The sequence below is a fragment of the Uranotaenia lowii genome, chromosome 2 (genome assembly GCF_029784155.1).
Source record: "Uranotaenia lowii strain MFRU-FL chromosome 2, ASM2978415v1, whole genome shotgun sequence".
Lineage (NCBI taxonomy): Eukaryota > Metazoa > Arthropoda > Insecta > Diptera > Culicidae > Uranotaenia > Uranotaenia lowii.
In genome coordinates this window covers 265618296-265640115 of record NC_073692.1, presented here as the reverse complement: position 1 = coordinate 265640115, position 21820 = coordinate 265618296, and the positions used below count along the sequence as shown (strand labels likewise).

Sequence of the window (21820 nt, the reverse complement as noted above, 5' to 3'; positions counted from 1 at the left end):
TTTGCCTGAAAGACCGAAAATTCGGGTATATGTAAGTATTTCCAATATATTTGTCGAAAAATGAAAAAAGCATACATAACTAATGAAATCTTTGAAAACTATTTTTATTTGCAATCAGATGCAAAATTCGTCAAATTAATCTGTAGATAATTGGCACTTCAACCCGAACTGCCAAGTTCAGCTCAAGTAGAAAGAATACTAAATGAAGCAAGCTTTATCGAGTTTCTAATTTGTACTCGAATTTATTGAAAACCATCTAAAACGGAACGTCGAAGAACCTTTTAACAATTTAATGATCGTTTTAGGCACTTGTGAGTTTTATCTAGATAGAAATTAATAAACTATTGAAATATGGTTTTTGAATATTCACTGAAGAAAATGAATATGTGTTTAACCCATCCGCGTTTCGATGTAGGTAAGAAAGCGATGGGATTCTGCATCGCTTCTTATCAACATTGTAACGGTGAGACTATTTATTCTACTCAAAGCGCTCTAAACTGCGGGGTTTAAAAATTGCGATTGAAAAAGCTCTTAACAAAATAGGTAATTTAAGAAATCTCATACAAACATAGCCCAGTTAAAATATGAGGCCCTTGGAGCCAAAGGGGTATAAGCACTGATAACTGATGTACAAGCTCGAACAAAAAATCTTCAGAAACGTGTGTAAAATTTCCAGTGCTCTCTTTTAAAGAAGCCGTTAAAAAGTGACGAAAAACAGTGCCATCTATTGCTTGATTTGTAACTTTTGAACGGCGCAATAGATGGCACTGTTTCTAGATAGCTCTTTTGAAAGTAAGAATTTTTCGAAAGGGCGCAATGGTATTTAAACTCATTAATAAATAAATTTGAATACATGAATTGCTCTACATAATTAGATGAACTACGAATCAATTTCAGCTTAGAAAAATAGCATCATTATAATGTTGTTACTAGAGAGACTGACGAAATGACAAATATACAAGCTGTAATTATTAAATTCCAGATACGTATTCTTAATTTCAAATGCTATCATTCAAACAAGCCGAACCAACTTTCGAAGTACCTGATTCTTGGAAGCGCGCAACTGTATATGATCTCAAAAATTTATAAACTAACGTCGTAAACAAATTTTACTTTGATTCTTTTTACTAAAAAGGACTAACTTACAACTTTGAACATGCCAGACGAATCAGATATTTTATTAAGTTGAGCTTAAAATTACCAATCCAACGAAGAAATGCAGATTCTAAGCTACTCTGAGCGGGCATTTTCACGCATCATATCTGTTTATATTAAGTGCTTCATGCTAGTTTGAAGCAATTCGGAAAACAGCTTTAAGCGTAAAACTTTGATAACGCAAATCATAAATGTGTAATAAATCTTCAAAATCAATTTGCTCGAAACTCGTTAAATAGATACGACCTTTTCATAATTGACTAAAAATTTGTTTTTTTTTTTTGTTTACATTTAATTTTCTTCTTGACAGTTCTCTCTGGTGTCCTTGGAGACATCTGGTGGCTCAACCAAAAAACATAAATTGATTCAAAACAGTCGTTGGGACTTTACACACTTTTCAAGGCTTAGCTTGTACATCAGTTCATCAGTGGTATAAGTGCCCAAAAGCTAATATTGAGAAAACAAGCTTTCAATTTTTTGTGTTTTCCATTTTCCATATACTTTTCAAGAATTTGTATTTTTCTATTGAATGTAAGAGTATGTAAATAAAATCATAAAAACTCGATTAAATCATCAAAAATTGTTTAAAATGTGAAGAATTGTTTGGCATCATTAACTCAAAATCGATCATTTTGTCACTTATACCCCTTTGGCTCTGAGACCCTCATATAGTAAACTTTTTTAAAAAGTGATGGGTCCAGAGAGTACCGCATTAAACGAAAAACCCCTAATTTGTCGAATATTATTATTTTCAGCATATTCTTCTGAAGCAGTAATGACAACGGGGTAACATTATCTTCATTCAATATTGAATAAATCTGTGAATAATTTCTATGTTCTCCTGCACGCCGCCAAAGACGGTCGCTCAAATACGTCAAGTGTACGCAGGTCCTCCTCGAGCAATATTCATGTCTGTAGAGGGCAACGCTCTAATGAGCGTCATGTACAGGTTACACTTCGTGCGAGGCTTTTAGTAATGGAACCATTCGATACCCGGTCTTCGTACGATTCTCAGTCATTTTAACATGCGTCCATCGAGGGTTCGCTCTTCTGAAATGATAGCTGTTACGCTACACAAATTTGAAATTAAAACACCTTTCGTAAAACCGTTTTCTTGACAACTGAACCAAGTCTCGGGCTCAACGTTAACTGCTTAAATAAAAACATAGGAATCATTTCAACGCATAACCTTCCTTTGCGGTTGGGGTCTATGTGACCCGAACTGTACTTTCTCGAAGCGATATCTCAGGAACGGTTAAAGCTAGATACATGAAATTTTCTGACTTTTCCTAAAATCTAGCTCTACTATTTCTCATTATTAGATTTTTGAATACGGTTTTTAGAGTCACCCAGCAAAAAAAAAAAAACAATTAGTCGGTTAGGGTCTTATAGACCTGGATTATTGTTCTGGTTGTAAAATCAAAACTACTGAACCGATTTTCCTCAACATTACCATTTTGAAATCTATCATGCCTGCTATTAGAAACTTCTTGATAGTTTGTGTTTTGATATTATGTCCTTAAAAATCGACCTTAAAGCCAAAAAGTTCAAAAACATGGGTGTTTTGAACCAAAAATAACTCATTTTTGAAGTCGTTTGATTGATATGAATTAAGACAGATTGAGAGCACATATTGAAATGCCGTTTATTTGAAAAATTAATAAAAAAAAAATTTTGATGAATTTGTAACTATACATTTTCATTAGGATCAAGGAATTTTGATGAAAAAAATTGCCATTCTGTTCCATTACGTTCAATTCCAACCGGTCACTATCGAATTCTTCCTACCTGTTTGCAAATACAGTACAACTCACTATCCAGCATATTCTTGCTGATTGTAGGGGATTCGATTCAACAAGGCAGAACAACGATATCACTGGAGATATTTGCGATATACTTAGTAACAACCCAGCAAAAGAAATAGCTATCTTACGATTTCTTAAGGATGTTGAATAGTATAACAAAATTTAATAGAATTAGGTAAGTTAAGAATTTCTCGCACACGAATGCCAAAAAGTTGGTATAATGTCCCAAATAAAATAAATAATAATGATAATAACTATCGAACCAATGATGAAAAAACTGATGAGGTGACCAATTCTAGTATAAAATCATAGGATTTCAACAGATTGAGGACCGAATCTGAGGTATATACAGCATATATGAGCACAACAACTCTGAAATATTAAATTTAATTTTAAACTGTGACCCAGAGATGGGTCGAGACTCAAACATTCAGTCAGCGAAAGTTTTTTATTGTAAAGAAATGAATCCAAATGTGTTAGATGAAATTTCAGGAACTAGACAAGATGAAAATTTATGTTGAAAAACATGCGAAAGTCTAACTACCGTAAGATGAAAGGATGGGAATAGAAATAGACCACGAAAATGACGATGATCACATGGGAGAACAATTCCCTTCATTCCGATAGACTTCGACACTCGACCAGTATAACTTTCATACGCCAGGTTGTCTCCTGTAGTAGAATGTTAATACATGGGCCTTGGAGAGGCGCAAGATGTGAGTTCAAGTCCTACCGGGAGACAAGGCGAATTTTTTTTCGCATGTTTTTCGACTTCAGTTTTCATCTTATTTAGTCCCTGAAATTTCATCTAACACAGTTAGATTCATTTCTCTACAAAAAAAGTTAAATTTAATGTTTAAATAATATCTAAAGGAATCAAATGAGACACTTCAATTAAGTCAATAATTTGCAGTTTGCACAATTAATCCATTTTATTTTGAAAAACGGTTCAGCGAACTTCTGAAATCTCTCGTTGTATGTTTTTTGCGGTTTTGAATGTGGTAAAAATATCATAACAAATTAAAATTTAGTTTGTTCCCATTGGTTTTCATGTTTTTATGTATCGAATAATTTATTAGCCCAGTTTCATAAATATAAGCTAATTTTTCAGTAAAATAACAATGGGTTTGAAGAAGAAAATTAATGATTATTGAGTTTTTCTTATATTTTCATTCATGACGTATGACATCAGAAACCTAGAACATTTTTTGCTTTAAATCAGTTAAGCTGACATAATAAAAAATCATTATTTCATCCGCGATGGTCACGATCTTTGTTCAAAAACGCCATCTTTTTTGACCATTTTGTCTTTGGCCTCAACTTTCAGACACCAACAAAATTATAATAGTTTTTTTCCTCATGGAAAGATAGTGAACATGTAAACGAATTCAAAATGGTATAGTTTATGAAAAACGGTTCCGGGTCTATATTACCCTAACCGGCTAATTATCCGGAAGTGCTGGCATTCCTGCCTTTAGAACTGGCAATCTTTGCCGGAAGCGCTGGCATTTCCGCCTTTAGACTTGGTAATCTTTGCAGGAAATGCTGGCATTTCTGCCTTCAGAGCAGGCATTTCTGCCTATCGAGCAGACGATCTCTGCCACTTTTCACAAACTTACCAATAGTCGATTGTCGGACCACTTTCACTGCCACTTATCAACTCACAATGACCGCCACTTTTTAATGAAGAAAACTCAAGCAGCAGGAGGTTTCCCTTATTCTATACTGTACAATAAAATGAAAATATGCAAAGCATAGATCTGAACGCACTGTAATTATACCACAGCGCTCCTAGTGGTCGGCTTTAGAATGTTTTGACATTATTTTGTTTTGGAATTTTTCCTCTATCAGTGCTGAAAATTTCATTACGATTTGTTTTGTTTCAAAAAAGTTACACGTGATGGGCAGTCGGACTATAACATCGCCAAGAAATTCAATGCCGACCGGTGCACCGTCAGAAGGATTCGTCTGCGTGAAAGAATACGATCTTATCGGGCCAGTAAACAACCAAACCGGACATTGAAGAAGAATGTAGAAGCCAAAGGACGGGCCCGGAAGTTATACAACTAGATTCTAACGAAGTACGACGAATGTATGGCGGGTTCCAAAAATCTCCATGGACTCCAAGATGTACAAGGAGGAGTGCCTGAGAAAATGTATTCTTCCGTATATTGGATCTCACAAAGACCAGTACAGCTTTAACCAAATTCGGCAAGCTACCTCTACAGCAAACAGGTACTACCAGTGGTATCGAAACAACGGGGTGGATTTTGTCGAAAAGGACATCAACTAACCCAACTGCCCCCAAGCAGAAGATGAAGAAGAATGGTAGGACGACTCGGGATGTTACAAAGATGAAGAGATGGTGGAACAAAATGGCTCCTGAGGTCAGCGAAGAGGGTGTCCAAACTATGATTAGTGTTATTCGCCGGAAGTTCAAGATTTTATCAAAACTACTTTGGAATAATTTTTTTTCTATTTTTCCTCTAAAGTGCAATAAAAGACCTACATTTTGAGTACATGAAATTTTTATTTCGTTTACATAGCTCCAAGATAGATCCGTATTAATACGTCCAGATTTAAGATGAGCTATGCTTTAATTGTGACATTTACCAAACTCAAATGGAAAGCTAAAAGACATTCTATAAATAGCAACAGTAGCACGCAAGCTTCAAACCAACCCACACCGCAAGGTTAATGAAAAGTTCATGTTTTTTTCGGTGCATTTTCGTTTCCAGTTAACGTCCCTTAAAAAAGCATTAACTGCTGTGCAAATATAATGAGCATCAATTACGGCGATGGAAAAGTTTATGGATGTTGGTCAGTTTGAGGGACGAAACACTTCTCATATGTACCTATGTTGTTGGTAGTCAGCTAGTAGATTGCTGTTGCATTTTCGTTGGAAGCACTACCATCAGAGCTCATTACAGTTTCCAGCTGATGTTCATTAGTTTAGGATTCATTGACGAGTAGAACTTTTTTTCGAGGAAATTGCATTATGAAACTTTTTCAATCCTTTACAAGCAATGATTTTTTGCTCTTGATTGATGGCGTGGTTTAATTTGATGTCAATTATTTGATTTTATTTTTTATTTTTCAGATGATAATGGTTCGAATTGACGTTTAATTGTTTGCTGTTAAACCTGAAACGAGCAATTTAAATTAATCTTAAATCGTTTGAAAACGCATGCAAGTGTTCACTGCTTAAATAGAATCTTTCTCCGTTAGCATTTTCGCGGCCATGTTTATCTTGCTGTCTCGAGCTTTGCCTTCCTTCAGCAATTCCTACGCTTTCCAAGAAGTGCGTGCGTCAAATTCTTTCTAGTGAATTATCAATATTGAAAACGCTTTCCTAGAAAACTTTAAATAAAGCTTAGTTCATTTAGAAGTGGGACACTCTTTTTTTTGCTGATAGCTAATATCCTAGTAAGCAGTTGGCATTCGCCCTGTTTTTGGATACAGATCGTGAATTTTTGATTCTAGTAAAACCCGGGTAGTGAGAAAAATTGTGAGCATTGATCAGAAAGTAAATTTTTGTCATTAAAAATGAACTTGTTGAATTGTATGAATTTCGTTTTTTCGAATTTGATTTTTTTCAAATGCAAAACAAAGCTGAAGAATGTACCTTTCAAATAGTGTATATCAATTTAAACGAATATGAAATTACTAAATCTGAGCCTACCTTTAGGCGTTTTGCTTTCTCCTTGTAGGAAAAAAAAGTTACCTCTTACTTTTTCAAAATAAATTGAAAGGTAGTGTTAATACAAAATATTAATTGAGATTATTGTTGTTTGACTTGGACATGTTTTAGAGATTGCTCGCAACTTTTTTTTAACCCTGGTTTAACAAATTCAAAACATAACACAAACATTGATCTGATCATTCTTCCTGCGTCTGCTCTAGAATTCATTGAATGGTTTTCGACGCTTATTTTTAATTTCACCTAAATTTCAACTCCCTTATAGCAGACAAGTAACCAGATGAAAGAGTAGCTATAGCTCCAGGAAGTAACGCAAATTAATCCTTAAAGCAAGGAAACTTACTTGTAGTAGAACCACAGCATGAAGAGATGCGACGGCAGGAAGCAGATTCCGAATATCACAACGAACGCCAGCACCGTGATGGCCACTTTCCGTCTCGCTTTGACCTATATAGAAAAATTGAAATCCAGCATCACCAGGGTGATAGAAGAGAAGAGAAGAAAAAAAATTGTTTCAGGAAGTGATGCTAATTGTAATGAATGTTCGTGTGTCTAGCTAGTGTATGGGGTTAGGCATTGGCAAAAAGTTGAAAGATTTATTAAATTTATAAAACTTGTCGACCTGTTGGAGTTTTCCAATCAAATTTGGTTTGACTTCCATCCAGGAAAAAAGACAGGTAGGAAAGGTAGGATATTGACAATTTCAGGACTACCAACATGCATGTGAATTACTGGGAAAATTGAAAGCCTTGTGGAGCGCTTTATTCGTACTGGGTACAGCATATGAATGGTAAAATTATGAGTTTATTCACAGGTTTTTCAACTTTTTTTTTTGGCTCGACGAATTTCTGAAACAAAGGATTTTTTTCGAGCATCCTCTCGCGGCTTTCGTACTGCCCGACTGAAAATTGTCGATTCTCGGAAAAATTTAAAAAGAATTATTCTTTTGATTTTTTTTTTCAAGAATCTCTAGCTCTCAATTATTGAGTTTTGGGAAAATATTAAATGCACTCAAGCAAAACATAATTGCCAGCGAGCTGTTATTGAGAGTGATTATTCGATGAAGATTTGATCGAAAAGGCCAAACAGACAAAATATTTTTAATTTTTTTTTCTTTCACCGATAGAGTTCAAACCGACGAATTTGTTTAGCAAGAAAATTTCGAATGTAGATATCGGTTTGCAATACAATTCTTTGCTTGTAGATTTTGGTGTAAAATCTGACGGTGGTTTTTACATTTGACGACCTAAGCAGATCTGCTATGAAAAAAGAATTCACATTTTCACCTGAGGCAAGCAAGAAAAATCTCAAAATTATCTTTCGCACTCCTAATAGATTTTCCCTGCGTCAGCTTTAATTGGCGTAATTAGTTATGCCACAGAGAGCAGCACGTATCTACTGTTTGTGAAGGAAAGCAGTGCGAATGAAAAACGACGACCAATCACGTGACTGCTGGCGTTTTTTTTCTTTCAATCATTAATATTCATCAGCGGAGTGTTGGTTGTCAAACGCAGTTCTGTTACTGAAAGTAATTGGATTTTCTTTTCGAATCTCAGGTCATTTTTGGGAAAAATTAAAACAACAGATTCGTTTTTCAAGATTCTTAAAAATCAATCGAATCGCTTGAAATTTCAGCTTTATTCGCGTGGATAACTTTAGATGCTTAAAATTTCATACGATTATTAACTCAACGACAAGGTTTCAGGAGATTTCCGATGGAATTCAACTTTTCCGTCCAACTTCAATCAGTGACCTGCCTATACGAGTTCATGGATTTGTGTCCTTTCATCCTTCATGATGCTCAATTTTTCGTTGCCATTCGTCAAAACTAAAGAAGTTCAAACTACTTTGACATTTGAAACTTCTTGAAGACACATTTTTTACGGTCGCCATGTAAGTCCACTCAAGTTTATGCATACATTTTTCATGTTTTAGTTAATTGTTTTAAATTGAAAAATCTATAAATTGTATACATATTTTAAACCTTTACAATTATGTTATTCCTCTGAAATTTTTTTTCGATTAAAATTTAATTGGGAATATGATATGTTCAGTTATTTTACATTCAAAATACCTACCTTGTTGATTTCCAATTCCTTGAGCTTCGATAAAGCTCATTGAGATTTCCAATTCCTTAATGACTTGTTTATCAAAAACAAAATTGTCTTCCATATTTCATCTCAGAGTACACAATATCTCCACTCAGAAAAATACTATTATATATACCATAAGATTATCTTATGAAGAGGCGCCATAAGAAAAATCTATGAAATTCATAAGATTGTCTTATGAAGCGAATGAATTCTTCAGATGAACACCTGCTTCAATGAGAGGTTGTTGCTTTTCATAAGAGGGTCTTATGGAAACAGAAAATTTTACGTTTGAAGAAAAAATATCAAGATAATTGATGTCAAAAACGATCAGTTTATTTTCTGGGTAATTTGTTGTTTGTTTACAATAACATCATGATCACCATAAGGTACGGTTCCAACAGTCATTCTGCCGCACCCGGTCCATTGAACTTATCCTTTCCGCCGGTCAACATGCTGAAAAGTAAACATAAAAATATGTGTTTATTTACGTTAACAAATAATTTGAACGTTCACAAAAAATAAACTTACCTTGTAGAATAACCAAATCACTTTCAACTTTTGAACAAAAAACTGATGGCTCCACAACTGGTTTGTGCTTGGTACTACGACGAGAAAATGACTGATGGAATGAATGTGTTCATTATTTTTTCACAATGCCGCTTCTTCTGTTTTTCATAAAAACTTCGTATGAATATTGAAAGAATTTCATAAGACTCTTATGAAAAATTAGTTTGGACGCAAAAAAGTGGTTCATAAGATGTATCTTATGACATTTATAATAAGATTTCCTCTGAGTGTCTGCATCTCGTGAATCATGTCAAAATAACGCAACCAATTCCATAAACAGATCACGCACGGTTTACCTCACAAATTGTTTATCCAACTGACTCTGCTGCTGTAGATTGGCAATGAATAGCATCCTGCAGAAAGTTTGGGCCGTGAAATATGTTTTCGGTTAGGTATGCTAATATGCGCGAACTTTCATATCCATTTCCTGATGCAGCACCTAGAAAAGTTGTGGGCCAACCAGCTACTTGTAAGCAGCGAGCGGGAGATGAATTTCATTCCCGATGTTGCTGCTGCTTCATTCCTAGTAAACAATTCTCCTTGTTTTCTGTTTTCGGGTGGAATGTTTTACCGTTTTTGGTTTACTTGCGTGGCTATGATTAATTAACGTGAAATTTTATATACTATCGAGTGTTATGCATTAAATGGTGGATTCTAAAATGGTTTCCAACTTTTTGTGAGCGTTGAGAGATTTCACACAGTTTTTTTAGTGCTGGAAATCAGCAAATTTTTTTTTTTTTTGTTCCGCTGGTTTTCCAGCAACATTTTCAGCAATATAGATTGCTGGAAAGAACAGTAAACTCGATTGCAGGATTCTTCATATGGATTTTCTAGAAAGCTACAAATGTTCTGTTCATAAAGTTTTCTTTTAATAAATATTGCTTTATGTAGTACCCATTGGAAATGTTGGATACATTTATAACGTTTATTCATAGAACGAATTACAACTTATATTTTCACTTGTACACTAGTAACGATTCGTGGCAATCCAACTGCGTAGTCGTATTATTCTTCACTCTCGGTCAGTGTGTCCGTCCTGCGCTCCCGACTTACACGGTGGTTGGGAATCACTCATTATCGCTATCAAGTTAATCTTCGAGGGGCTGGTCGTTAAGGCTGCCACATCTCCCTTTTTCTTGAAGACGTGTAGACTTATCGCGCATCACAAAATCCTGATACCTTTGTGGGAGGCGAACATTCCGACGAACTCTGGAGCACTCGTCACCAGAACCTAGGTTGTCTCCTGCGCTTGACTCAGCAGACTCGCCTATCTCGATGCCAACTCCGTCATCTGCACTGTCCTTCGAAACCCGCTTTACATGAGCTGAATTCCGTTGAAAAACTTTGTCATTTTGAGTGTTTTGAACCGTCACTCGAAACCCTGTTTTGTCCAGCACCACATATTCCGTAGGGGCCAATGTTGTCGCCAGCTTATTCTGTGACAACAGGTTTTTGAGTAGAACCGTGTCTCCCGGAGTAATATCCGATAGTATTACCCGGCGGCTAACATTGTTCCTTCCCCTTTTGTTTGGCTATCTGATCTCTGTCCGCTATTTCCGTGCCTGCGGGAGCTACTTCAACCTCAGGTAGATATAGCAGTTTCGATCTGATTGTGCGACCGGAACACATCTCCGATGGCGTCTTCCCGGTCGCGCTATGCGGTGTCGGGTAATACATCATCAGATAGTCATGAAGATCCGCCTTCCAATCTCGTTTTAAAGCATGGCTTATTTGAAGACGCTTCAAGACCGATCTATTTTGCCGCTCCACTAGACCGTTTTCTTGCGGCCAATACGGTGTCGTGTTGTTCAAGTGGATACCATTAGCCGAACAGTATCTGTCAAACTCTCCGCTGATAAATTGCCGTTCGTTGTCTAATGTCAAAGCTACTGGAAATCCGAGACGTGTGAAGATCTTATGAAGGCGGTCGATATTATCCTTCGCAGTGATCCTGTTCATAATTTCAATCTCCTTATATCGACTATAATAATCGATGATAATCAGCAGATATTCGCCCGTTGGCAGTGGCCTCAGGAAGTCGAGCGCGACGTCAATCCATGGTCTCGATGGAAGTGGGCGGCGTTGCATTGGCTCAGGATGAGACGGCAAACCAACTAGACGGCACCCTTCGCAGTTAGTCTCTAGTCTTACGGCGTCTTTGTCCTTCAGAGGCCACCAAACCCGTTCTCGCAATCGACGTATCATAACCGATTCCCCCGGATGGCCTTCGTGTGCCAGCTTAACCCTTCATTTCATGATTTTTTATTTTTCCTAAAAATTATTTTTTACAGTTAGAAATGATGAGTACATCAGGAAAAAAATTAAAATAAAATGCGATTTTTCACTTTTTCCATACATTAATTGTTGCAAATTTGTAACTTTATGAAACGAAGGGTTAAGTATGCGGCTTCGCAACTTAGAGGGTACAATCATCTTGTTACCCTTAACCAGAATGTTACCCACCATCAGAAGTGCCAGGTCGTTTAGTTAAAAATCAGGACACCGCGAAGAAAAAAAATTAGGATTTTTCAGGACCCCAATAAATTGGTGAAAATAACATGCAGTGCTGCTTGGATTGCATAACTAAAGGCGAAATATAGGTGCTAAAGACGCCTCGAATTATGCAACTGAAGCGAGAATAACCTTGGGTGGCCTGCAGATAATATCCAAAAACATCATTTAAATATCATTTGAATCAAAAATTATCATTGGTTAAACTGGTTAAACTATTTTATTAAAGATTTGTTTGATGTTCTCATCATTTAATAATCAATTTAGTTATAATTTGGATATTTTTAAAGAAATCAGGACAAATCAGGACATTTTAATGGCTATTTTTAAAAAATCAGGACAATTCAAGCGTTTTCGAAAAATCAGGACGGCCTTTCGAAAATCAGGACTAATCCTGAAAAATCAGGACACTTGACACCCCTGCCCACCATACTCAGCTTATCTCGGAATAACTTAAAGGGTTTCACTTCTGGCTTATCCTACTTTCCAGACATTCGAGAAGGGCTAGCAATTCGGCATCTTTGAATGATGCTGCTTCGATTTCACTAATGTCTACAGCAACTTATTCGAGCAAGTACAAGATGCACCAGTTAAGCATAATCGCTTTTTACAGCTATACCAATCATCTAAGAACCAAAAAGAAAGTTTACGACGATTCAGGGATCAGATTTACGTATTATCAACTAGAAAAAATATGATAAAAACACGATTTTAATTTTTTTTCTAAAAACAGCCAGAAAACAAACCGCGGGGTAGAACGCCAAAACTAGTGGACAGAACGCACCATACCGAAAGGGTGGTAAGAAATGAAATAATGATTATAAGGAACATAATGATTGAAGCATAAAATGATTAATTACATGTTCATCGTATTTTTGTAAACTAACCATACCTTGGCAAAAAATCATTTACTAATGCTTAACTTATCAAAAATTTCGCTTTCCAAAATACACGTTTTTAAAGCCTTATAGGTTTAACGCCTTCAGGTAGACAACGAAATTCAATTTCTTGACTGATATCGCGGCAAACATGGCGGCAGATATTTTTTTCGAGTCGAATATTGGTGCACCTTTTTCTCGAACAAGGACGAAACTTGTTATAATTATGCATTGATATTGTAATTTGGGAGTCAGCAAAGAGAAGCATGGCCTTTTTTGTGATATAGATAAGGGTTTTTCTCAAAAGTTAACAGCATTCAAAATTTGAGCCTAAAACACGTGGTCTTGTGGGCATTCTTCCCCGATTTTGATATGATTGATCTTAGGTAAAATTGGTTTGAAGTTTTTAAAATACAACACAATATTTATAGTCTTCCGAAAGTGCATGCGAGTAGAAAAACGATAAGCTGTAGTTTCATCAGATTACCCAGGCCAGTTAATTATAAAACCTCCAATGTTAACCATGAAAAATAACAGGTTTCACGCTGATTCCATTAATCCTTCTGTTTCTAAGAACTTACGTCGTTTTTGTGAACTTTTCATTCAATAAATGATGAAAAAGCTTGTTTACTACAATGTAAATGAAAAAACTATCATTCGAAGTCATAGGTTAGTGTATTTTTGAGAAAGAATGACATGGGCCATCTTACCCTGCTGGTGCGTCTTGTACATTTTTCCCCTATTTACTTTGGACCCTTTAAAAGTACGATTTTTGAAAAATAAATAAACAACTTCATTGAAAATATTATCTTCAATTAGATATTCCCCCTTATTCTTGTTTACGGCGTATCGGCCTTTCGTTCGAACGGATACTTTCGAACGAATTCGAAAACGGTATTCTTGTTTTCGTTCGAACGCGATACTTTCGAAATTGGTGTTACCAGATCAATTTCGAAATTTCTGAGCAGCGATCTGCGTCAAAATGACATTTGTTGTTATGTTTATTTCAAGTTTTCGGGTCGTGAAAATTTATTCGTCGGTCAGCGGTGGAAAATATTTGGGGAAAAAATAGTTGTAGGTCGTGTGCCGAGGGCCGTGCGACTGAAAAGAATCGGAAAGCAGCCCGAGGTGTGAAAATCAGCAGTCAAAAGGCTGATTCCAGCAGCGGATGTGGGCCGTCAACAATCGAATCTCTAGGTGCAGTCCGACATCGAAGCGGTTTAGGATGTTTCCTAAATGTTCCTATATCCTAGGTCGTTTCCGGACAGCAAAGATGTTCTCAATTGCAATCGGTGGATGTGGTTATAATGCTGCCGCTGCCGCAGCCGGTGCTTAAATTCTCACTCGTGATAAGTGGGGAGATTTGGAAGACAACAAAGTTCTAAATACAACTATGCTGAAAAATTTGAATAAAAATGTTTATTCAAATTCAAAATTGTTTTATTTGTATTCAAATACAAAATTTGGAATAAAAAAATCAACAATTTTTATTATTATGAACCACATAATTCCTTAATCGTCCAACTTCACAAATTTCTTATCTGAACGTCCACGATTTGCAACATCAGACTTGCGGTTTTTTTCAACTAAAAATGAAAAATTTGGCGTTTCTAAAATATTTTTTTTGCAGTATACAATTTTGCGGTTTAGAATCCAACAGTATTCTTATTTTTAATCAATTTTGAATTCCACGATTGGTAATAAATTTCGCTAATTTCTTTAAACGGCCATGATTCGCAGTATCAGACTCGCGTTTGTCAGTCCAAAGAAAAAATACGTTCGATCGAAAACCGGAATGCAATGTTTTGTTCGTTCGAACGATGTTCGAAAGATCTAACGGTTCTCGTTCGTTCGAACGAAAACAAGAATACGACATTGCTAAACTTTCGAACGAATGTCATTCGATCGAAAACGAGAATAAGGGTGATTATCATAAAAAGAGTTACAGCTTTTTAATGATTCAAAACACTTCAATTTTTGTTATGAGCATCTCAAACACTTTCACTCCCCGTCAGCTCTATCAGCAGAACAATAGCTGTAACTTTTTTGTGTGTTTACTTACATGTAGTTTATTTGCGTAAAGCTGACAAAAAATATTAGAAATGTTCAATGTTGGTTCTGAATTATGCACCAATTGAAAATTCGCACCTTTGTAGATTTTTTTGGTATTGAACAAATTTCCCGGGTTTTCCATAGATTTTCATTAATGTTAGGAAAAATAGGTGAGATTGCTCATTTTCTTCACAGTGAAAGTATTTTCCCTTTAAACTTTGGCTCAGACAGTAAAAAAAACTTGATTTTTCCTTATGCGCTCAATTTTCTCAAAACGCGGTCCACTAATTGCGCTGTCTGACTTACCACTTATGGAGAGGAACATTTTTTAAAACGTTGTTAATTTTATCAGAAAGACTTTTTATGGCAAAATGCAGTATGGTAGAATTCAGGAAGAATAAGAGTTCATTAAGTGCATAAGGATAGCTTTATTCAATGCTAGCAAAATTAATTATTTACAATTTTCGGCATTCTGGGACTAAAGTAGGGTCTAGGTCCAAAGTAGGAGCACTCACCCTAAGTGAAAAAAGTTGGCACTTGATTTCAAATTTGAATGAGTCAATTTCATTCAGGTATCATAACACCACCTTGTTGACTTAGTGGGTGTTGTTAGAAAATAACGGAAGTATTTTTTTTTTTCAAAATTAAAACGGAGTTGAACAAATTGCTTCAAGTATTGACTTCAATGAGAGCCAAATTACTCAAGGATTGGCCAAATTTTTACTCAGTTCTACCCAGAGAATCCCCGAAAAGCCGCAATCAAGCTCGGTGAAAAAAAAAAGCCTTCACTTGAAGAAATCCAATACCTACTAAATAAATCATAACTTATCAGTTTGATAAATTGATGATTTTTTTTTCTTATGGCGACTGCAGTTTTGAAAGTGACGCCGTTGAAATTTTCAAAATAATAGCGGAATGGCGGGTTTCTCTCAGAGATAGGGTTAGTTGCCCTACTTTGGACCCTTTAAGCGGTGGTTTTCAAATAATCATGATTTTCTCAAAAATGGACGGGAAATTTATACCTTTTAAAAAATTCATTTATAAGTCATGATCTTATCTGCAAGTTTCAATGAAAATTTTTAACATAGGTTTCGCCGTTATTGAGAGATTTGCAAAGATATGGATGACCAAAATTTCCAACATTGAACCTACCTGGTGCTGGAGCGGTTCCTTTCATTGGACCTAGAACTAATATTCCTATAAAAAGTATGATTTTCGAAAATAAATAAACCAATTCATTGAAAATGTAAACTTCAATAAATTATTATATTAAAAAAAAATAACAGCTTTTTAACATTTTAAAAGCTAATATTTCTGTTATGAATATCACAAACACCTTCATTCCTCGTCAGCTTTATCAGCAGAACAATAGCTGAAACTTGTTTATGTTTACTTACTTGTAGTTAAATTGCATAAAGCTGGCAATGTTAGAAATATTTAATATTGGTTCTGAATTATGCCCAATTAAAAATTCGCATCTTTGTTGATTTGTTGGTATTGATACAAAGTTTTGGTGATGTCAGGTCTAAACATGGAACATCAAAGTTTAAAGTTTCCTGTATTTGGACCCTTTGCAAATTTCTCGAGTTTTACATTGATTTTCATGAATTCTAAGAAACTTAGGTAGTATGGTTCATATTCTTCACAATGAAAGTAATTTTCCTTTAAACTTTGTCTTGGACAGTAAAATATCGTAATTTTTCTTTTAACATTCTAATTTCTTAAAACGTGCTCCAGTAATTGAGCTGTCTGATTTACCACTGATAAGAAGATAAATTCAGAAAGACTTTTTCTTTTCAGAAAGACTTTTAATGGCAAAAAACGGTATGGTAGAATTCAGGAAGAATAAGAGTTCATTGTGTGCATAGGAATATCTTTATTCTAGGCCAGCAAAATGAATTATTTACAGTTTTCGGCATTTTAGGACTAAAGTAGGCTCTAGGTCCAAAGTAGGAGCACTCACTCTAGTACCATTTCTCCTAATAAGAATTAAGCAGTCGAATGTTATAAGGTATAAAATGTGAAAACCGGAATTACCTGTTGAAGTTTGTTGAATTAAGTGTTGAATTTTGTTATTTTTTCTGAAACGATGACCGTGGTAGAAGCTCAACCTGTATACATATCTCAGGTGGCGATGGAAATCCCGTGCTAAGTGTTAGAAAAAGTTTTTTTGTTGTAAACATTGTAACCATGCCAATTCGTGACGTCAGTTGCATTTTCGTACAAACAACCATCATCGCTGTACCAGCGAAAACTAGAGAGAAAAAAACCATTGCCAACTGCTGTTTACGATTCTCGCCTATAGGATACATAAACATCCTGGCAAGTGACGTAGGCTTTGTTTACCTTTTTACTTTTTTAATTACGAGTTCTGTAATAGTGTGCGTGTTTCTTCATCACCTTCTTTGTACCACATTGGTAGAAGCTGACATGTTAAGCTGCAAATCTTGACACAAATAACATCGCTTGCTTGGGAAGGAGCTTTTGAGTTTCGATGCTTCGAATGTTTCGATTAAAGAGGAACTCGCATTGCTACAAGGCCATCATTATCAAACATAGCTTTCATAGAACTGCACACGCTCTAGTAGTTATTAGGTACCTTCCTCCTAAATATTGATCAATCGATACTATGCACACAGTCTCTTTAGTAGTTAGGCTTTCGATAACTAGAATCACACTCACCTGCCGCACCGTTCCCTGCGTTTCTCCAGGCACGTGTTTGGCGCTATGAATCAGATGCCGGGCTATCAGTGCGTAAAAGATTGCTATTATACACAGAGGCACCGCATAGTAGGCCAGAAATTTGGCCAGCACTATCCCTCGGGCGTAGTCCGGACCCCACTCACCCGGAAATGGATAGCAAAAGTCGATCGTTACGTCCTTATTCACTTTGGCCGTCTGCATGTGGGTGGCGATGTTTATTTTTACGCCCGGAAGTGGTGTGTCGTTTGCGACGAACGAAGAGTGGCGGAATGATGATGGCAAGGGGTGGTACATCCGGCGGTCGTTGGTGACAGACATTCCAGTGCAATGGTGGGCGGGAGTTTTGATGGAGGAGTGCAAAAAGAAGGTAAGATAGAACGAGAAAAGAAAATAGTATCGAATGAAAACAACTGGAGATGGTAGATATCCTTTAACTTTAGTTGGCTGGACGAAAGCAAATTTATAGCATCGAGTAATGTTTTTTTTCACTCATGAAAACAATTGCATTTAGGTATCGTTTCTATTTCGATGCATAGTGTGCTTGCGGAGGTTCTTAGCTTTAGTTGTATGTACATATACTCCAATTCCCTTGTTTGAAGACATTTTCGACTGAAGTATACAAATTCAATTAGTGTTAAAATAAACCTTCCTATTTTTTGTTCATTTTGTTGTACTTAGCGGTTTGCGGTGATATGCCGAAGTGACGTATATGCCATTTGCAGTTTATACCGATAACAGTGTTTTTTTTACCTGCTGGTCGGTCAAGCAATTGCCAAATACATTTTTCTCGACGTTGTCGTAAATTGAAAATTGACATTGAAAATGAAATAAGGAGAGGGCCTAGGGGAATGTGTGAAGGTAAAATTTCATTTGTATTTTGAAGCTCAAACTATTTAGCAATTATAATTATTTTTGTCCCTGAATGTAGGCAGCATCATGGTTCTTTTTTCGATTATAAATATTTTAAAAATAAATCGCTAAAAATCAAGGTAAAATGAATAAACTAGCATTTGTAAATATTATGAAGGTGTTTTGTATCCTTTATGATCAAGAAAATTCGTTAAAACCGTCAAAATAGAGACTGATCAATGTCACCCCAAAGCATCCAATCCTGAACAGAGACAAAAACTATTTTTAAATCAAATTTAAAGAGGTGTTAAAAATTTCTGCATCCATCTTTTACGTTCATAGGAGTCCTGGTTTTAAAAATATAAAATATTTCACATTCCCATTAACAGAAAAAAAAAATCGAAACATGTTGAAAAAAGTGATCAATATTACTCCGGATTACGTAATCACAAAACTAAATTTCTGTGAATTTTTCAGCAAAAAAAAAGGTATTTTAAAGGGTTAGATACTTTTTTAACAAAATAACGTCTACAGAATTTAAACTATAAAAATTTGAGATCCAATAAGGCAATTTTTCAATTAAAAATAACGAGGAAAATGATTTGTATTTTTTTTTATATAAAATAGTGTAAACGTCATATCTCGTGAAATGTTAATTGGAAACATTTCAAATCGTGTTGAATGACAGGTCAGCATAGTGCAAAAAATCACTATCAAAACTAACAAAGAAACAAAAGATTGTTGATTACCTAGTTCAAAAGGCTTCAAATTGTGGCAATTTTTTATGGAAACTGTTCCTCATCATGCTTATTCAATATTCAGGAGCTTCTACTGCCAGAAAAATGCTGGAAAAGTTTCTTTTGGTTGATTGCAGAAGACTATGACTTTCGATTTCTCCAAACCCCTAAATGGAATCTATGACCGCTATTTACAGTTACATTTACAATTTTAGCAGTGATTTAAGTATGGTTGACGAACAATACACAGCAAAAATTATTTCCTGTAAAATTACGCAAATGTTCTGTAACAAAAAGGAGCAGGACATTCACCGTAATTTTACAGGTCGAAAACATGATTACGTGACATTTAATTTTAAGTGTACAACTTTTTTACAGGACATTTGCTGCAATAATAAATGAATCTCCGTTAACTTTCAAGGAAAACAATTTAAAATAACAGGTTTTGTTAATTACAGCTGATTTATTTTAAAAGTTGCAGTTTTCAGTGTCAAATAGTAGTCAAATTTTTTTTTTGTGTAGTACAATCTGGACTGTTCTGTTTTTTTTTATCTAATCAATAGGATTGTTTTATTTTTTTTGCGGGTTTTACTTCAGTCGTATATCTGGTACCTGTTCAACTTCTAGTGCTGCTTCCCGCAGGTTGCCAGTTGCTCGGTTTATCCTGGTTTGCCCAAATATTAAATGTAAAATTTACCTGATTTTCATTGGAAAAGTCCGTATTTTGCCAAGGTTTATTCTCATTCTCATTCTCAAATAAAACTAAAAAAAAAGAAATTCAGTTGTAAAAATATTTTATTAATGCATCTAAAACGAAATTTCTTGACCAAGTTTTATAAAAATATTTATGAAAGGTTTTTCGGATGCCTAAAATGCGATTTCAAATCCGCTAAAAAGAATTGATAAAAAAATTCTTTTTTTGAATTTTTGATGATTATTTCCTAGGTTTTTAAAAAAATTCCGGATATTTCCCGGATTTTGGACGAAACTTTTCAAATAAAATGCTCAAATTCTCCCAGGTTTTTAGATAAAATAGTCCGGATTTGTCCGTCCCGGATACGTGCTGAAAAAAAATCTGGCAACCTTATGCTACCCTAGATGTATTGATTTTGATTTCTTTTGTTAGTTTTTTTTTTTTGCAAATTTGTTACAAATTTAATATCATATTTGATATTCCAGCTTCAAGCCGTAAAATAAAATATGTTTTGAAATCTATGAACTCTCCTAATCACCAGATTCTTGTACTGAACACATTTGATTGTATTACTTAGGCTCGATTTGTTAAACAAATTTTGTTTTAAGAAACAGTTTTTATGCTAAGTATGCTTACAACGTCGATCAGCATATTCAATTGTGCTGGTAACATTTTATTAAAAGCTTTCATATTAACCGGTCAAAATTTTACACACTTAATAGATCTATGATCAAAATGAGTAAATAAACATTTTTTCCAAAAGCCAAAAACATTAAAGCCTTGCCAAAAAATAACCCCGCATTGCTCCATACTCTTTTCACTTTTAAGATCTAGTTTTTTTATGGACTTAAAACTAGATCACAATGAAAAAGTTTCCAGGCACCCTAAAGCACCGTTTTTAAAGTTATAGTCTAATAAAGCGGAAAATATCATGACTATGGGTAATGTTTACCCATTAATGAGTATAAATTCAATAAAGTTGTTGCTGATTTGTCAAAAAAATATTTTTTTTCTCATGATTAATCAATCATTTCACACATTTTACTCTTGAGTTTCATGAAATGTTTTGATAATTATTATCATCAATTATCAATTTGTCCAATAAACGGCTTTCAAAAGAAAAGAAAAAGTGGGGTCGAAAATAACACCAATCATCCTACTAAAGTCTGCTTCATTTAATATTGGAACAAATTCTTTTGCTCATTGTGGCGCTCCTAGTGGACGGATTTGGAAACTTTTTTCAACCACGTGTCGGGAAATTCATAACCTTTCACCATGTATTTATGTCATAACACCAAACGATAGCATTTTGTAAACAACCGCCATAGAAGCCGAACGGAGAGATCAAATTGTGCACAGTTTTCATACGAGTACGAGTACGAGAATTTCTTCGAAACAGCAATGAATAATTTTTTCAATTTTTTTTTATGAAAGAGTAAAGAAAATGCTACATTTGTATGAAAAACAAATTATGAATTCGTTAATAAATGACTGAACTACACGCAATTGTTTGTGTTCCCATATTAAATGAAGCAGACTTTACATCCGTCGAACTTGGTCAGCACTTGGTCGTACAGCTTTCGAGCACGGATTCTGGCCACATTGTTCTGCTTCAGCGTCCGATTTGGCTGTTTGCTGGCTCGGAATGACCTTATTCCTTCCCGGAGACGAATTCGTCGCACCGTACTGTGAGCGGCCTGGAACTTATTGGCCAAATCGCGGTCTGAAAGATTGGGATTCCTCTTGACGGCCTTGATGACTTTCCCACGCAGTTTCCGGTCGACAGTTCCACTCCGACGCTTCGAATGCGGCTTCCGAGCCGTCGTCAATGTTTCCTTGTACTGCTTGATAACACGCCATACGGTATTTCTGGGCATTTTAAGCTGTTTAGCTAGCTTCGATGCCGACAACAATGGATTTTCAAGAAAACTGTGCACAATTTGATCTCTCCGTTCGGCTTCCATGGCGGTTGTTTACAAAATGCTATCGTTTGGTGTTATGACATAAATACATGGTGAAAGGTAATGAATTTCCCGACACGTGGGTGAAAAAAGTTTCCAAATCCGTCCACTAGGA

General features: G+C 35.4%; 1 protein-coding gene across 2 annotated transcripts in view; it reads right to left on the bottom strand.

Annotated features, from left to right (window-relative positions):
* Positions 1 to 21820, bottom strand: part of LOC129745445 (neuropeptide CCHamide-1 receptor-like) — a 241547-nt gene that overhangs the window by 27939 nt on the left and 191788 nt on the right. For both annotated transcript variants that reach the window (XM_055738530.1, XM_055738531.1), the window contains exons 6-7: positions 17444 to 17659; positions 7004 to 7107 (exon numbers count right to left, since the gene is read on the bottom strand). In XM_055738530.1, the coding sequence (XP_055594505.1) occupies positions 7004 to 7107; positions 17444 to 17659 (320 nt within the window). The remainder of the gene's footprint in view (positions 1 to 7003; positions 7108 to 17443; positions 17660 to 21820) is intronic.